At 27.7% G+C, this 12,439-nt stretch overlaps 2 protein-coding genes across 2 annotated transcripts; both read right to left on the bottom strand.

Annotated features, from left to right (window-relative positions):
* Positions 1 to 1,598: 1,598 nt before the first annotated feature.
* On the bottom strand, positions 1,599 to 4,564 carry PmUG01_11044200 (cell division cycle protein 48 homologue, putative; the record flags this gene model as incomplete). Its single annotated transcript, XM_029006104.1, has 2 exons — positions 1,599 to 3,757; positions 4,264 to 4,564. The coding sequence occupies 2 exons, from the start codon at positions 4,562 to 4,564 to the stop codon at positions 1,599 to 1,601; spliced, it is 2,460 nt and encodes an 819-aa protein (XP_028862627.1).
* A 2,546-nt stretch (positions 4,565 to 7,110) lies between these two features.
* Positions 7,111 to 11,334, bottom strand: ACS12 (acyl-CoA synthetase, putative; the record flags this gene model as incomplete). The annotated part of the gene is made up of 1 exon (XM_029006103.1): positions 7,111 to 11,334. One exon carries the CDS (start codon positions 11,332 to 11,334, stop codon positions 7,111 to 7,113), a length of 4,224 nt encoding a protein of 1,407 aa, XP_028862626.1.
* Positions 11,335 to 12,439: the final 1,105 nt, after the last annotated feature.

Below are 12,439 nucleotides of genomic sequence, written 5' to 3'. Positions count from 1 at the left end.
AAAAAACAATAAAAGGAGTTTTTTGCAAAAATAAAACATATATGCCTTTATTGTGTAAATGTAGTTTCATACTCGTATAAGCATATAATAATACAAGTAGCGAAGAGTAAAAGCATTATTTTGGAAAGAAACAAGTTGTTTCAAAAAGAATTACAAATTATTTCGCCTGTAAGTTATTGCAAAAATATTTCGAATATAAACGTTTGCAAGTATGCTGTATCATGCGTACATACCAAATAGGAGCAGTCTACCTTTAGCTAATATTTCACAATTTATATCATATTTGAAATTATATAACTTCTACATTTTTCATTTTTTTTTTTATTAAGGCAATCTAAATTTTACAGAAAATTAATTAATATTTCACTAACGTTTATGTGTATATATATGAGTGTAGAAGACAGGACAGTTTTGTACTGACTATTCATATTCTTTATCGGAAACTGTTCTAGGAGAGCGTAATTTGTATAGAGCTATTCTTTCCAGTTTTTTCTCCACTTAAATGTTGAGTAGAATATTCTGTTTGACTTAATTTTACCTCTTTCCAAGTATAAGAATTAACCGCATGAATGTATATATGTGCAAGTATATGCATGTATAAGCACATATAATGTATATGTATATATATATATATATATATATATATATACAGTAGTATATTCCTAGGCAGCATAATTACGACATTTGTACATTTTTATGCTATTACAAAAAATTGTTTATATATTAATATATATAATGCCCTGTGAAGAAATACCCATATTTTTACTTCTTTCTGCAAAAGGTCGTCCAACCTGGTGTAATAATTTACCTTGTTCAGCTTCACTATATGTATTTTATTTTTATTTTTATTTTATTTTTATTTTATTTTGCCTAGCACGTTAACAATAAAATGAATGCATAAAAACACTAAAGTGTCAAGTTCATTGTTTATAAATAACATTCTATTTTTAATTTATTGTAGTCAGGGAAGAAAAAAAAAAAGAATAGTGTTGCACAGTTACAAGCATGTACAATACATAATTCTTCCTCCATATACATACATACATACATATATATGTACATATACATGCGCATGTTTACTTCCCCGTAACTGCATTTTTTCACCCGTCTTGCGGTTTTCACTACAAATAAACTTATTTTAAAAAAAACATAACTACATTTAAAAGGTAAACGTCCATGTTATATACAACTTTATACATTTTGTTGTGATGTAAAATGTTTAAGAAAGCACACGATCAACTTATATATTTTATTAAAATTATAATAGGTTTGACTTAATTTTTTTTTTTTTTTTCCTATTTTATAAAATGTGGGAGGCAAAATTTCCTTATATTTCGCCCCCTATTTAATTAAAAAATGTATGCTCTTATTATAACAAAAATGAAAAAAAAAAAAAAAAAAAATTAAAAAGGTATATGTAAACATCTAAATGTGCATATATATGCGATACACTACATAAACTGCGATTTTCATAAGAATACATACACGTACATATAATGGAGAATACTATACGCACGTTGTTCATATGGCTTATATACACGCTTAGTGCCTGAAGAGGATTTACATGCACAATGCATAGAGACTATTTATATTTCAAGTTAGGAGTATAAGTCATCATCCACATTGTAATCCTGAGGCTCCTCATTATTTTCTTCATCAGGCCAATCTATAATGAAGTCTTCTGTTGCACCACCTGTCTTAGTTTTATACAAGGGATCAAATTTAATTCTAAAATTATCATATTTAATTAAATCTGCTTGTGACACACTTCTCCTGGCTCCAGCTAATCCTTCCTTAAAGTGATGTCTAGTAATTTCATATTTTATGCTATTTTCATCATTATTTTGACTCTGATTTTGGTTATCACTACTTTTATTATTTTCATTATTCTCATTCAGATTTAGTTGTAGTTTCGATTTCTTATTCATTTCTTCAGAATCTATAGCATCTCTAATAGCAGCTCTTGCTGCTCTTTGACATAACTCTGCTAAATCCGCACCACTAAATCCGGCAGTTTTTTGAGCCAAAAAATCTATAGGTACATTGTCTGCAACTGGGCATTTTCTTAATATAGCACTTAATATTGAAATTCTGGCAGCTAGGTCAGGTAAAGGAATATAAATTAATTGATCTAATCTACCCGGTCTTAGTAAAGCTTCATCTAATAATTCTGGTCTATTAGTTGCACCGATAAAGAATAGGTTCTTTTTAGGTCCAACTCCATCAATTTCTGTTAATAATTGATTCATAACACGATCTCCTGCACCACTTCCATCTCCTAAAGTAGATCCTCTTTGTGTTCCTATTGAATCTAATTCATCAAAAAATAAAACACATGGTGCAGCTGCTCTTGCTTTATCAAAAACTTCTCTAACATTAGCTTCTGATTCACCAAACCACATAGTTAACAATTCTGGACCTTTAATTGAAACAAAATTTGCTGAACATTCAGAAGCTACAGCTTTAGCTAGTAAAGTTTTTCCACAACCTGGAGGTCCATAAAACAAAACACCCCTTGATGGAGACATACCAAATTTTTCAAATTTATCTGGATGATCAATAGGATATAATATCATTTCTCTTAACGTATTTTTTACTTCATCTAAACCACCTATGTCATCCCATTTGACATTTGGTACTTCTACAACAGTTTCTCTAAGAGATGAAGGATTGCATGTACCTAATGCCATATTAAAATGATCCTGTGTAACACACATACTTTCTAAAACTTCTTTATCAATAATTTCATCTTCTAAATCTATTACATCCATTTTTTCTCTTATGCATGTTAATGCAGCTTCTGTACATAATTGAGCTAAATCAGCACCAACAAAACCATGTGTATTACCAGCTAATTCTTCTAATTTCACATCAGGTGATAGTTTCATATTTTTTGTGTGTATTCTTAATATTTCAAATCTTCCATTATCATCTGGTACACCTATATCGATTTCTCTGTCAAATCGTCCAAATCGTCTTAAAGCTGGGTCTATAGAGTTTTGTCTATTAGTTGCTGCAATAACAACTACTTGACCTCTACTTTTTATACCATCCATTAATGTAAGTAATTGAGAAACAACTCTTCTCTCTACTTCCCCATTTGTTTTTTCTCTTTTTGGAGCTATAGAATCAATTTCGTCTATAAATATAATAGCAGGTGAATTCTTTTCTGCTTCTTCAAATGCTCTTCTTAAATTTGCTTCAGCTTCACCTGCCATTTTACTCATTACTTCTGGTCCGTTTATTAAAAAAAAGAATGCACCAGTTTCATTTGCTACTGCTCTAGCTATACAAGTTTTTCCACTACCTGGGGGTCCATATAATAATACACCTCTTGGAGGTTTTACCCCTAAAGTTTTAAACAAACCTGGATGTCTTAATGGTAATTCAATCATTTCTCGAATTTGAGCTAATTGCTTTTTACAACCTCCTATATCATCATAACCTATTTCATCTAACTTTTCTTCATCATCTCTTTTAATTGGATCTCCTTCATAATAAATTACTGTGTCTGGTGAAACAATACAAAAATCGTCTGGGTCTACTTCAACAACTTTAAATTCAACAGACATGAATCCTCCTCTTACTAAAAACAAATCTCCTTTCTTTACTGGTCTATATGATTCATTAAAATAAGGTTTTAAAAATATTTCAAATAATGTATCTTTTGCTAATCCTTCTATTGTATCATCAATGGGAAGCACTTGGATCTTTTTTCCGTATGGAATCTCGGGACATGGCTTTAGGTAAACAACGTCTAAAAAGGGCGTTATGGGGGGGGGGAGAAAAAAAAATACGCAGTTAAATAAATAAATAAATAAATACATATATATATATATATATATATAAATATGTGCACATTCTTTTTATTGTATTATTACAAAAAGGGTAAGAAAAACTGTATGCAGGAGAACACACATATGGAGCAACGGAAATGCGCCTGAACGCTTTTTGCTCTATTGCCCCTTTCAGTTCGTTTGTCGTTTATCTGATTTTTCTACTTGATGTTTTTCTATTTTTCTATTTTTCATATTTCTACTTTTCTATTTTTCGTACTTCTACTTTTCTATTTTTCGTATTTCTACTTTTCTATTTTTCGTATTTCTACTTTTCTATTTTTCGTATTTCTACTTTTCTATTTTTCGTATTTCTACTTTTCTATTTTTCGTATTTCTACTTTTCTGTTTTTCGTATTTCTACTTTTCTACTTTTCTATTTTTCCTTTTTTTTTCCTCTTCTTTTTTTTTTTTTTTTTTTTTTTACCTCCCAAACAAACTCTCAAATTTTTCCTTGCGACTTTGTTGATTCTAATTTTCCCCTCATCTAGGTCATTATCATTTAACACAATACAAATTGTTGAATGCCTTTTTTTCCCTTTAATTAAAATGGTATCACCCCTAAAGAAGTTCAGCTCCTCCATCCTCTTTGTATTTAGTGCAACAACTGAGTTATCATCATTTGTAGCTTCTTCTACAATTAGCCTACTCAAATTTTTCTTTTTAGTTACCTTGCCTTCACCATTATTTTCATCGGCTAAAGCTTTCATATCAGAGCTGTTTTCCATTATAATTCATCAAAAAGGGGCACATGCACATGTACATAAATATATATATATGTTGGTATGTATGTATATATATATGTTGGTATATGTACATATACATAAATACATACACCTTTTTTCGGTAGCTATGAATAAATATGCGGAAATATTTATAAGGCTAAATATTTCCCCCTAATACATGTGTAATAAGCCGTGTCGAAAGGGGGTAAGTAAATATAAGTTTAAGTGCAAATGTATAATATGTTTATGTAATTTTGTATTTATGAAATTATGTATTCATACAATTATGTATTCATACAATTATGTATTCATGCAATTATGTATTCATACAATTATGTATTCATGCAATTATGTATTCATGCAATTATATGTTTACATAATTATGTATTCATTCAATTATGTGTTTACGAATATACTACATTTGCGTATTATATAAGATATAAACGAACAAGGTATATTTGATCATATTTTTTTTTAAAATACACTCAAGTAAATTTTTTTTCTCAAGTAAACACTATTCTGAGCTGTCAAAATATGCTTACTGTTTTTTAATCGTTTTTAATCTTTTTAAATTTTATCAAAGGAATGATTTTTTTTTTTTTTTTTTTTTTGCAGTATTTACTTAAAGTGTTATCATATCAAAATAAAAATAAAAAAAAAAATAAAAAATAAAATAAAAATAAAAATAAAATAAAATAAAATAAAAAAAATATAGCCACAAAATAGTAGTGTATTAACGAAAAAATTCTGTGCAAGAATGTACGCATAAACGTGTACTTCACTACATAAATAATAAATTGCCTATATACGAGTACATATTCATATATGTATACATATAGTACACGTTATATACATACAAACATACATAAGTATACTTAAACGTATGTACTATATTCGTATTCACGTTATATATATACATGTGTATGTAAATACGATTAAGCGAATATTTTGTACACAAATACATAAATGAAGAAGTAAATATGAAAATTACGTAATGATAAAATAAGGAGAATAAAAAAGGTAAAGAAGCTTTTATAAAGAAAAAAAGAAAAAGAAATGGAAGAGGTGGAAAAAGTGGAAGAAGAAAAATAAAAAGATAAAGATGAAGAAACTATTTATAAATTAATATAAGATTTTTTTTTTTTTTTTTTCCCATAAAACAGTTATATTAACACATAATTCACCAAAAATTATGCTTTTCGAAATACTAGGCACATTGAATATTCGTTGCTATAGCACATTCTGCCATTTGGAACAAGAAAAAAAAAATCAAATCAAAAGAAAAAAAAAAAAAAAAAAACATATGAAATGAAAAGAAATGATAAAAAAAAATCATATGAAATGAAAAGAAATGATAAAATAAAATCATATGAAATGAAAAGAAATGATAAAATAAAATCATATGAAATGAAAAGAAATGATAAAATAAAGTACAGTGTAATAAAATGTAATAAAATTCAGTAATGTGTAAAAATATAAAAAATAAAAAGTGACAAAGTTTAATATTTTTGTGCAAATCGAAATTGGTATATATATATATATATTATTGTACCTTTTTTGCAATTCTACTTGTATATTTTTTACTCAAATTTTTAATCATAAACTAACCAAGTCATTTTTAACAAAGATAAATAAAAAACATAGTGTTCTTTCTTACTATATAAGTGAAGCAACCTGCTATCACCATTTTTTCATAATGTTTAAATTTTTTTTTTTTTTTTATAATCGTGAAAGCAGTATTATATATGTTATATATAGGGAAACACAAAATTCGAAATTCATGATTGTATAATTGTAAACACACGTTATGTATTGTTAATGTTTACGTATTAATAAATATATGTTCATAAAATACGTGAAGGTATTTACCAATTTTAGCTCGTTTTAGCTTAGTTTTCTTTCTTTTCATTTATTTTCCTTTGTATATTTTACTTATTTTTTAAAATAATACACAATAGACACAATTTGCCATTACCTAGGTGAAGAAAAAAAAAAAAAAAAATTAAAATTACATAACGACGTTGCAATTACTGTTCTTCATTGAATGGGACACATAGTGGTGTCCACACCTTGAAATATGATAATAATTTTATTCATAATATTTGTGAGTACACTGACAAACACGGTATCGGCTGTTTATACTTTGTGAACTCTCCTAGTTGAATGGCACAACGAATCAGTTTGCATCATTATAGATAAAAAAAAAAAAAAAAAAAAAAATTCAAAAAAAAAAAAAAGAGTGCATAAGGATCATAGCACATGTAAAAAAAAAAAAAAAAGACGCCTCTAACAGGTTTGAAAAAAAAAAAAAAAAAACAAAATAAAATAAAATTATATGCAAGCATCTTTTGCTGATCTATTAAAGAAAAAATGGATAAGCTAATGTGTATACGGACCATGTATATGTAAAAAAATAAATACTGCATAATTTGGCCATAAGCACAATGTAGCAGGAACGGTGTAGCATTATTTTATTTTTATTATTATTTTTTTTTTTTTTTTTTACTTCCGCTACTACACCCTTTGAAGTAAACCTAAAAGTGAGTTTATTATTGTATAAGTTTATCAAAATGAAAGTTAACAGAACCATTGTCTTGAATAATTACATTAAGCAATGCAGGGAAATTCTTAAAGTTTTCATCTGTTACATATTTCATTTTTTTTATAAATTCTTCTTTGTTGTCAATGTAACAACCATATCCTCCATGTGAAATAATGTAATTTTCATATTTGCTGAAAAAGTATAAAGAGGACGGATTTTTCAAGTAAAAATTGGTATCGACAATTTTTCCCTTTTCCCTAGAGGCATCTTTCACAACTCCTTTCTCGTCATCTTTCTCGTTTCCTTTCACCTTCTTTACCCCCTTCTCTTGGTAGTCCCTATCTCCGTATATGCCATTATTATTAAAAATTATGAGGACAATTTTCAACTTTAACCTGCACATGGTCTCAATTTCGTTCGACGTGAACCCAAAGGAAGAATCACCTAATATAGAAAAAACGATATTTCCAGAATTGTTCAAAGCTGCAGAGATAGATGCATTCATTGCTATCCCCATCATTCCATTAATCTGTGGTATGACATAATTGAATGGACCAAATTTGGGCAAATACAATATTCCAAGGATTAACGTTATGGACCCTTCATTGGTGATTATAATTCTTTCTTTTATGTCCTTCGTCAGGAATTTTGAATATGCCGTACATTTGCTACGATTATTACTACCACAATTATTACCACCGTTGTTGGTGCTATTTCGTTCTGTAGAACTCTTCCATACTTGTTCATCCGACAGATACTCATCACAGCTGCTATCACTCAAGTCGCAGTCCTCTTCGGGAACTTCATCATCTGTTGCTAAAGGGGATAACATATTTAGGGCTCCTCTGATGGAGTCAGAACATACACTTTTGTTATCATGCGCAGTGTTCACAAAATCAGCTATTAACTTACTATCTACATATTTTAAATAATTTATAAAATATTTTTTTTTAAACATCTCATCAATGCCATTTTTTGAAAAGAAATAATCAATCAGAATGTTCCGAATAATTAGCAGAGCTTGTTCCATCGTGAATTTGTTATTCCCACAATTTTCATATTTTCCAAAATAGACATTTTTTACATCCATGCAAAGTTTGTCTATAGTTCTTTTTTTTATATCACCCAAATCTGCTATCCATTTTTTCCTAGCATCTATATCCACATTCTCATCAATTGTGATAGGGCTCTTCTTAATTTTAAGATATAAATTTTTTAAAACATAATATAAATCGAAAAAAAAATAATGATCACAAATAGAGGGGTTCCCCTGTTCATATTGATCATTCTTCAAATCAATACATATCATATTTTGTCTTTTACAATTTTTAAAATTTCCAAAATTAAAATAAAAATTAAACAAAGATCCAATAGCAAAGCAAAAATCAATATTTTCAAATAGGTACGACTTACATGCATTAACATTATATACATAATTTTCTTTTATAAAAGATTTAGCCATAGCAGTTGTATAAATAGGCAATTTCAAAAGTTGTGCTATCTTCAATATATATTTAATACCTTCATTACAGTTAATACCTAAAAATATAACTCCCTTTTTATTTGATTTATATATATTACAAAAGGAATCCACTAGTTTAGCGAACAATAACTGCTCTTCATTCGGTACTATTCTGTTCATCGTATAGCCAAAATAAGCTTCTACATTTCTGTCACTTACTTCCAAAGTTTTAATAGCATTGTCTATTGTTATTTTTTCCCCTATTAACTTGTAATCAATATTTAAATATACAGGATATTTGTTTTTAATAGCGGTACATACACAGTTATGAAATTGTTCAGAAAAAGATTCTAATGAATCTACATGATATGACTCAAAACATATTTCTTTTGCTTTTTTCAAAAAATTATATTGTGCAAAGTATTGAAAATTATTATATTTTTCAAATAAACTTATTTTTTCATCTATATAATTCTCAAAACATATTAATACCATTGGGAAATGATTAATTTTTGCATTATATAAACCACTTAAGGTGTTTATAAATGCTGGACCTGAACATGTTAATAAAATACCAATTTTTTTTTTTTTTTTTTTTTTTTTGTTCTGATCCATATCAAAATAGTTAACATAATTACAACTTATGGATGCATTTATTTCATTTCGAAAACTTATATAATAAATACCATTTTTAATAAAACTGTAGATTATTTTATTTATTGGTATTCCATACAATCCATATATATAATCTATTTCATACTTTCTAAAAATTAATGCAATTACATCAAAAACGTTTATTTCCATTTTCTTCAAATTTTCAGTACTCTCTGAAACTTTTCTTCTGGATAATTTTCCTGTGTCCGTTTTTAAAAAATTATTAACAAAATATACATTCTTGGGAACTTTAAAATTTGCTAAACGGTTTTTCACGTAACTCATTAATTCTTCTCTGTACTTGTAATAATACAAATTAAGATTTATGGACATGTTAATGTCATATTCTTTCAGTGCGTCTACTTCTCCCTCTTCCTTAATAGGATCTTTTTTTTCCGAACTCACATGTGGAGAGAGGCTCGAAGTTGTTAAAGTCATACTCAGATTAGATTTACAAGCCTGACTGGTTTGGTTGGTCTGACTGTTCTGCCCAGCCTGAATGGCATATACCTCCCCATTACCATCGATCATTAATCCCCGTTCATCCAGAATTACTGCACTGTTAATAACTTCACCATATATATCATCTTTACATGCAAAGGTTAAGCAATCCCTAACCAGTTTGTTCCCTTTTAACACATCATCTATCTCATTTGGAATAATTTTTTCTCCTCCTCTATTTATGATATCCTTAATCCTTCCTGAAATAAAAAGAAAATTATCTTCATCTATATACCCAATATCTCCTGTTTTAAAGAAAGGAACCCTTTCAGATATTTCTAAAAATTTGTTCTTCATCATATAATTTGTTTTTTGCTCTATTGTATTCACATAAACAAATATATGATCATTATCGTTTGCTTCTTTATAACCATACATAATATTTTTTCCGCTGATACATATTTCTCCCAACTCATTATAATCACATATTTTTTTTTTCTCTTCATTATATATTATAACTCCTACATTTGGTATCCCAACACTTTTATACTTTTTATTTACTCCTGATATAACATTTTCTGAATTGTTCATAATAAATTTATTTGAACTTACTTGGTGACAAGCTTCTGTCATTCCATATGCTTGTAGAACTGTTGTTGCAAATTTTTCTTCAATTTCTTTTTCTAACTTTTCGTCTAAATAAGAACTTGAAGTTCTAATAAATTTCAACTTGTGCTGTACTTTTTCATCATTTTTTTTCCCTTTTATTATATAATCTTTTTCATATCTTATTAACAATATATTAAGTATAGTAGGAACAGCTGAAAAATAGGTTATATTATAATGTACTACATTTTCCCAAAATTCCGAGGCACTAAACGTATGACCAACTTGAAATAATACATTCCCTTTGGAAAAAAGTATAGGTAATAACACACCAATTAATCCATGCACATGATATAAAGGCATAACAATAACTGTGTTGTCCTCTTTATTTATATAATACGAATTTATAATATTTCTAATCGTTGTTTTAATATTATTATTTGTTAATTGTACTATTTTTACTTTACTTGTTGTACCTGATGTGTGCAAATGTAGACAAATATCATTCTTTGGGTTACCTACCCCTTTTAGCGGTTCCTTTGAAGCTACCATTTTACTATCATTTTTGTCAATCCCATTTGCTGTATATGAATACGTAAAATACGGTTTAGTTTTGTTCTTTTTTATTTTAATTAAACCAATTTGGTATTCTTCAGCTAAGTCCTCTATATATGCACAAACATTTTTGTAATAACTATGTTTATTTTTAATGCTAGCGTAATTTTCATCATTTTCATTATAATCATGTATAATTATATACTTGCAATTGTTAACTAAATATTTTATATACTCTTCTTTTTTCAGATTTGTATTTTGCGGTAAACATATGTTCTTATTAAAGTTTATGCTTAAAAATGATAACACATATTCAATGCTATTAAACAAAATTATGGAAATCTCATCACCCGGTATGATATTTATACTTTTAAAAAAAATTAGGAAGTTTTCTATCTCTTCATATAACTCCTTATATGAAAATTGTTTTTTCTCTGTGTTTAGGTCAACAATATACCTATCATTCACGTTTTTCAGTTCCAAAAAATTTTCCAAAGTGTATTTTTCAGCCATTATTCTTTAATATTGAAGCTTGCGTTTTACTATATCTTAAAGGGTATAAGAAATTGGCTTTATTTTAAAGAGGTATGGGTGGTTAGGCGGGAAATATGAGTATACATATGTATATTCATTCATATGCATATACATGCATATAAATATATATTTATATGTGTGTGTATTATAATTATTACTAATTTTGTGCGACTACTTTTTACTTAAATTTTTGTTGTATATTTTTTTTTCCTCTTTTTTTAAAATGAAAGAATTACATTTCAAGGCATTTCAGTTTAACACCTTAAATGTGTAACATGTAATACATATTCTGCGATATGTAATATGTGCTATGTATTATTTGCTATGTATTATGTACTATGCAATTTGTAATTTGTTATTTGTTATTTGTTTTTTGTAATATGTAACATGCAATTTTTTATTTAATTTTTTTTTTGTTTTTTGTTGTTTACTCCTTTAACTGTTTGATTCTTTTATCCATATCCTATTTTTCAATAAAGTTTCAGAGGGTTGACTCTCCAAGCGGCTCTTGAAAATCGCAATTTCAATTTTCTCCACCCATTGCACTATATGAAAATAATTTTTTCCAATTGTATATATACATATATATATATATATATATATATATGTGTATAAATACGCAACAGTGGAAACTTCAAAATTTTACTTGTAAAGAATGCAAAATGCACAGAAATTTTTCATAATACCTTCGCCTTTTTTGGTAGGTTTTTTTTTTTTTTTTAAAAGGAACATACCCTTGCAAAAGCAGGTAAAAATTGGAAAAATTGGAAAAAGCACATAATATGGTGAAGAAAATAACATTGCACGGTCAGGTGAAAATTAGTGGAATTTCACATTCAGGCAAAAATTAACAACATTGCATAGTCAGGAGAAAATTAGCAATGTTGCACGGTATGGCAAAAATTAGCAACATTGTATGATCAGGCTATTTTAGCAACATTGTATGATCAGGCGATTTTAGCAACATTGTGTGATCCGGCGAATTTAGGAACATTGTGTGATCCGGCGAATTTAGGAACATTGCATGGTCAAGCGAGTTTAGGAACATTGCATGGTCAAGCGAATTTAGGAGCATTGCATGGTC

This window comes from Plasmodium malariae, assembly GCF_900090045.1.
Source record: "Plasmodium malariae genome assembly, chromosome: 11".
Classification (NCBI taxonomy): Eukaryota; Apicomplexa; class Aconoidasida; order Haemosporida; family Plasmodiidae; genus Plasmodium; species Plasmodium malariae.
The sequence above is the reverse complement of the archived record's forward strand: the minus strand, read 5'-3'. Positions and strand labels throughout refer to the sequence as shown.